Below are 6,000 nucleotides of genomic sequence, written 5' to 3'. Positions count from 1 at the left end.
TTCGTTTCACGATAGTCACGTGCTCGCCCACTGACCAATCACAGCACACTCTGCACCTCGCGGCAGACACTGAGCTGCACTAATGCTGACATCATTATAGGCCGGCGAGCAGGCTCTGATACATCAAAGAATACGCCCAACATGTCAAACTAAAGATCTGATTGGTTGAACACTATGACAATCAACAATATCGTCCCCATTCACTTAAACTGCACATGGATGCAGTTGTGAGTCTGCAGGCCTCTGCCTCTGTTCTTACCTAGAGACACAGAGGTGAGATCTGATTGGATAAAAGCTCTACTTAAAACAAGCTGCACTGGAAGCAGAGCAACTGAGGAAGACAGTAGCTGTGCAGTGAGAACATATTTTTATAAATTATAATACATGTAGTGTATTTAAGAAAAATGATTCAATTATAAAATAGATATAACTTTGTGATTCTGTTTAGGCCAGCAGAGAAGGCATTGCTGATCCTGACGGCCCACCACTGATCAATGAAGGATCAATGAAGTCCGTCAGAGTCCCTGCAGGTACTGAACAGAGAAGACCTCCAGCTGGGTCTCCAGCTCCATGGCTCTGTTCCTGAAGACAAGAAGAAGAAGAACAGGAAGTACTCAGGACACCATGTTTCATTGTAAACAACCAATCAGTGTTTAAAGCAACAGGAGGAGAGCTAGTAACGTTAGCAGCACCGCTAACGGCTAACCAACGGAGGTTCACTTCAGTTACACTATGATGCCTTCAGGCTCTGCTCAGTGAACATGAGTACTGGCTGAAGGTACATTATAACAGACCAGCTGATATAATCAAAGAACAAAGAGATCTGAATCTGTTCATATGGATCATCAATGATCAATGATTAGTATCAGAGGGAACAAAATGATGTGTTTAACCTCCTACCAGCAGATTATTACCTCATATTATACATCATTATAATGCTTCTATGCGTGTGACCTCTGACCTGAAGGCCTTGGACCTCCTCTGGATGTTCTCCAGTCTCTGGATCCTGAAGCTCAGCTGCCGGATGTTTCCCTCCAGCTCCGCCTCGCTCAGGTCCACTCTCTGAGTCAGACGGCTGAAGGTGGACGACAACTCCCTCAAACAGGAACACAGAGGTGAGTTAGAGTAAGGTGACCACTCGGGTGTGACTGTGTGGGTATGGAGGGGGCGGGGCTTACTTGTGCACCTGCTGGCTGCAAGCGGAGCCGGCGACGTGGACGACGGCCCTCAGACGACGAGCGACGTAATCCACAAGCTGATGCTTGAGAGCTCGCTCTCTGCTGGAGTCGGTCCAGGTGAGTCTCTCATACAGGTAGAGGAGACCGTAGAGAGACAGAGAGACAGACAGGAGACACCAGCCCACTGAACGCCACACCTGTAACACATGTATATATACACACATACATACATACATATATATATATATATATACATATACAGTATATTTGTTATAGTGTACCGGGCCCCAGGTCCGTATTCTGAATTTCTATCGGAATTTTCTCAGTTTTTATCAAATCTAGTCCTTAAAACAGATAAAGTGATTATTGTAGGTGACTTTAATATTCATGTGGATGTCGAGAACAATAGCCTCAGTAATGCATTTATCTTATTATTAGATTCGATTGGTTTCTGTCAGAATGTACAGAAACCCACTCACTGTTTTAACCACACTCTCGACCTGGTTCTGACTTATGGCATTAACATAGAAGATTTAATAGTCTTTCCACAGAACCCTCTTTTATCGGACCATTATCTAATAACCTTTGAATTCCTACTAACGGAGTGTACACCGGTAAGCAAGTGTTACTACACTAGATGTCTATCTGATGGTGCTGTAGCTCAATTTAAAGAAGCGATTCCGTCTGTATTTAACTCAGTACCACGCTTCAATATAACAGAGGACTCCTGTGCTAACTTTAGTCCTACCCAGATTGATCATCTTGTCGATAGTGCTACAAGCTCACTGAGAAGGACACTAGACTCTATTGCTCCTTTAAAAAAGAAGTTAGTAAAACAAAGGAGGTTCGCTCCATGGTATAACCCTGAAACCCGCAAATTAAAGCAAACATCGCGAAAACTTGAAAGAACATGGCGTTCCACTAACTTGGAAGAATCTCGGTTAGTCTGGCGAGACAGTCTTAAAACGTATAAGAAGGCCCTCCGTAATGCCAGAGCAGCTTATTACTCATCGTTAATAGAGACAAATAAGAACAAGCCCAGGTTTCCCTTCAGCACTGTAGCCAGGCTGACAGAGAGTCACAGCTCTGTGAGCCGAGTATCCCTATAGACCTCAGTAGCAATGACTTCATGAACTTCTTTAATGATAAGATTATAACTATTAGAGAGAATATAAACAATGTACTGCCCTCGACTAGTACCGATCTTTCCACAAATAGGTAACCTTAGAAACAGCTGTAAACCCTGATATATGTTTAGATGCTTTACTCCCATCGACCTTGACAAACTGACTTCAACAATTTCTACGTCCAAACCTTCTACCTGTCTCTTAGACCCTATACTGACTAGGCTGCTTAAAGAAGTGCTACCATTAATTAGCAGGACTTTATTAGATATGATCAACATGTCTTTACAAACAGGCCATGTACCTCAGTCCTTCAAAGTAGCTGTAATTAAACCTCTTCTTAAGAAGCCCACTCTCGATCCAGAGGTGTTGGCCAACTATAGACTGATCTCTAACCTTCCCTTTCTCTCTAAGATCCTTGAGAAAGCAGTTACAAATCAGTTGTGTAACTTTCTACGTAACAATAGTTTATTAGAGCTGCACGTAATGCTGACGTACTTGTAGACCAGCTAGCAGGCTCTGACACGTCAAAGAATACGCCCAACATGTCAAACTAAAGATCTGATTGGTTGAACACTATGACAATCAACAATATCGTCCCCATTCACTTAAACTGCACATGGATTCACGTGTGAGTCTGCAGGCCTCTGGCCTCTGTTCTTACCTAGAGACACAGAGGTGAGATCTGATTGGATAAAAGCTCTACTTAAAACAAGCTGCACTGGAAGCAGAGCAACTGAGGAAGACAGTAGCTGTGCAATGAGAACATAAGATAATGGGGAAAATATGTTTATAAATTATAATACATGTAGTGTATTTAAGAACAATTATTAAATTATAAAATAGATATAACTTTGTGATTCTGTTTAGGCCAGCAGAGAAGGCCTTGCAGGCCCTGACGGCCCACCACTGGTGTACACATATACACATGTTCACACACATATACACACATATACATATACATGTGTATATATATATATATATATAATATATATATATATATACACACACATATACATATACATGTGTATATATATATATATATATATAATATATATATATATTATATATATATATATATGCTCAACGTACCACTCCACCGATCACCAGCACCGTCATGGACGCTCTGGAGGTGACGGACACCAGACCCGTCGCTATGTAAACCACCATCTGGTCCTTGAAGGTGGAGCTCTCCTGCAGAGAGCAGTGATGGAGATGAGCTGAAATATATAAATAACTCATAAATCATAAAACAAAGTGTCTGGACGTGATGGAAACACCTGCAGTCGGGGGTCGGGGCCGCTCAGCGCCCGCTTGGCGTTGGAGGCTCCGATGAAGCGAGAGACGAGCGCCGTCCAGCCCAGAGAGAACTGGAACTCTATGTTCTCCTGGAAGTCTGCACACAGGGCCACGAGGCCGAGGGCGTAGCTCAAGTCGAAGGAGGCCGAGGGACCGGAGAGCTGCTCGTGGACGGACGGGGACAGCAGAGGACGGACGCTGTCTGAGGACAGAGGACAGATAGACACATGTCACATGTCCGTGACCAGCGTAGAGAAGACAACGTGACCAGAGAGACAGATGTCGTACCGATCATGTGTCTCTGAGCATCTCTGATGTCTCTGAGGACGCCGATGGAGCAGCGAAGAGACAAACAGCCAACCAGCCTCTCCTCCACGTGCTGCAGCAGCTTCTGAAGACAAGGAACAACCAAAATGACTCACTTCTTTATGTAACCAAGTGGAACTGACGGGGTGAAACTATGGGGTCCGCCGGACCGGTAATGAGGTGCACGGTCCTGATTAGGTGAAAAGATGCACCTGCTGGCAAATCGCGTTTTTTGTCTTTCTCTCCGCCGTCACGAGCGGCTGTGCTGAATCTGCTCTCTGTCTCCGCCGCCACAAGCGGGGGGTGCTCAGTCCAACTACTTTCTCTCCCACAATAGGCGGAGACGTAGCGCAGTGTCTGGGAGGCATCAGTTACGGAGGGGACAGCGTGTGTTTGGGGGATGGCTGGTTCAGGTATATATATATTTTTATGCATTTCATGTGCTGGGTAAATTCGGTACAATTAAGGAATATGTAATGTTGTATTTGTTATTTTAGAGCTTCCTGAGCAGTGCACCCAATGGTAGCTGGGGGGAATCCAGGTGGGGGTGGCTGGGTTGCTGAACAGGTGGGTTGAAGTATAATCTGTTGAGTTTGTTTTCTGTTTATTGGCAGTTGTTCGTGATTACTTATGTTTTCGTTTTTATTTCTTTTCTAGTTAGTGGGACGCTGCCTTGGTCTTTTGTTTTGTTTATTTTGCTTTAAATTGTTTGTGATGCCGATTTTAGCGCATGGACTGTGTACTCCTCCTGCCCGCTAAACCAGCTGTCACTGGTTACTCCGCCTAGTTATTTATACAAATAAAGTATTTATATTTTCATAACACTGCTTCCTGTGTGTACGTGCCTTTACGGTGTTTTGAACCGGGTCTCTGTGGTGATGGGGTGCTACAGTTACATCAGTGTCTTTATCTCTATCATCTCTATTTCTATCATCTCTATCTCTATCATCTCTATCTCTATCATCTCTATCTCTATCATCTCTATTTCTATCATCTCTTTCTCTATCATCTCTTTCTCTATCATCTCTATTTCTATCATCTCTATCTCTATAATCTCTTTCTCTATCATCTCTTTCTCTATCATCTCTATTTCTATCATCTCTATCTCTATTTCTATCATCTCTATCTCTATCATCTCTTTCTCTATCATCTCTATTTCTATCATCTCTTTCTCAATCATCTCTATTTCTATCATCTCTATCATCTCTATTTCTATTATCTCTATTTCTATCATCTCTATCATCTCTATTTCTATCATCTGTATCTCTATCATCTCTATCATCTCTATTTATATCATCTCTATCTCTACCATCTCTTTCTCTATCATCTCTATTTCTATCATCTATCTCTATCATCTCTTTCTCTATCATCTCTATCTCTATCTCTATCATCTCTTTCTCTATCATCTCTATCTCTATCATCTCTATTTCTATCTCTATCATCTCTATTTCTATCATTTCTATCATCTCTATCTCTATCATCTCTATCTCTATCATCTCTATCATCTCTATTTCTATCATCTCTATCTCTATCATCTCTATTTCTATCTCTATCATCTCTATTTCTATCATCTCTATCATCTCTATTTCTATCATCTCTATCTCTATCTTCTCTATCATCTCTATTTCTACTATCTCTATCATCTATATTTCTATCATCTGTATTTCTATCGTCTCTATCATCTCCATCTCTATCATCTCTATTTCTACTATCTCTATTTCTATCATATCTATCATCTCTATTTCTATCATCTCTATCTCTATCATCTCTATCATCTCTATTTCTACTATCTCTATGATCTCTATTTCTATCATCTCTATCTCTATCATCTGTATTTCTATCGTCTCTATCATCTCCATCTCTATCATCTCTATCATCTCTATCATCTCTATTTCTATCATCTCTATCATCTCTATTTCTATCATCTCTATCATCTCTATTTCTATCATCTCTATCTCTATCATCTCTATCTCTATCATCTCTATTTCTATCATCTCTTTCTCTATCATCTCTATCTCTATCATCTCTATTTCTATCATCTCTATCTCTATCTCTATCATCTCTATTTCTATCATCTCTTTCTCTATCATCTC

The 6,000-nt window shown here is 41.5% G+C and overlaps 1 protein-coding gene across 8 annotated transcripts in view; it reads right to left on the bottom strand.

Moving 5' to 3' along the window:
• The window catches only part of mfn1a (mitofusin 1a), a 25,851-nt gene that overhangs the window by 1,925 nt on the left and 17,926 nt on the right, over nt 1-6,000 (bottom strand). For 3 of the 8 annotated variants that reach the window (XM_076077441.1, XM_076077444.1, XM_076077445.1), the window contains exons 14-19: nt 3,890-3,992; nt 3,583-3,803; nt 3,395-3,496; nt 1,179-1,384; nt 962-1,096; nt 1-582 (exon numbers count right to left, since the gene is read on the bottom strand). The exon at nt 1-582 is cut by the window's left edge and continues 1,925 nt beyond it. In XM_076077441.1, coding sequence (XP_075933556.1) covers nt 516-582; nt 962-1,096; nt 1,179-1,384; nt 3,395-3,496; nt 3,583-3,803; nt 3,890-3,992 — 834 coding nt within the window. In that variant the 3' untranslated portion in view covers nt 1-515. The remainder of the gene's footprint in view (nt 583-961; nt 1,097-1,178; nt 1,385-3,394; nt 3,497-3,582; nt 3,804-3,889; nt 3,993-6,000) is intronic. The other 5 variants (XM_076077443.1, XM_076077446.1, XM_076077448.1 and 2 more) reach the window with 3 other exon arrangements.

Source organism: Anarhichas minor, unplaced genomic scaffold, assembly GCF_050575085.1.
Source record: "Anarhichas minor isolate MPS153535 unplaced genomic scaffold, ASM5057508v1 ptg000059l, whole genome shotgun sequence".
Taxonomy (NCBI): Eukaryota; Metazoa; Chordata; class Actinopteri; order Perciformes; family Anarhichadidae; genus Anarhichas; species Anarhichas minor.
Note: the sequence above shows the minus strand (reverse complement) of the source record. Positions and strands in the feature narration are given on the sequence as shown.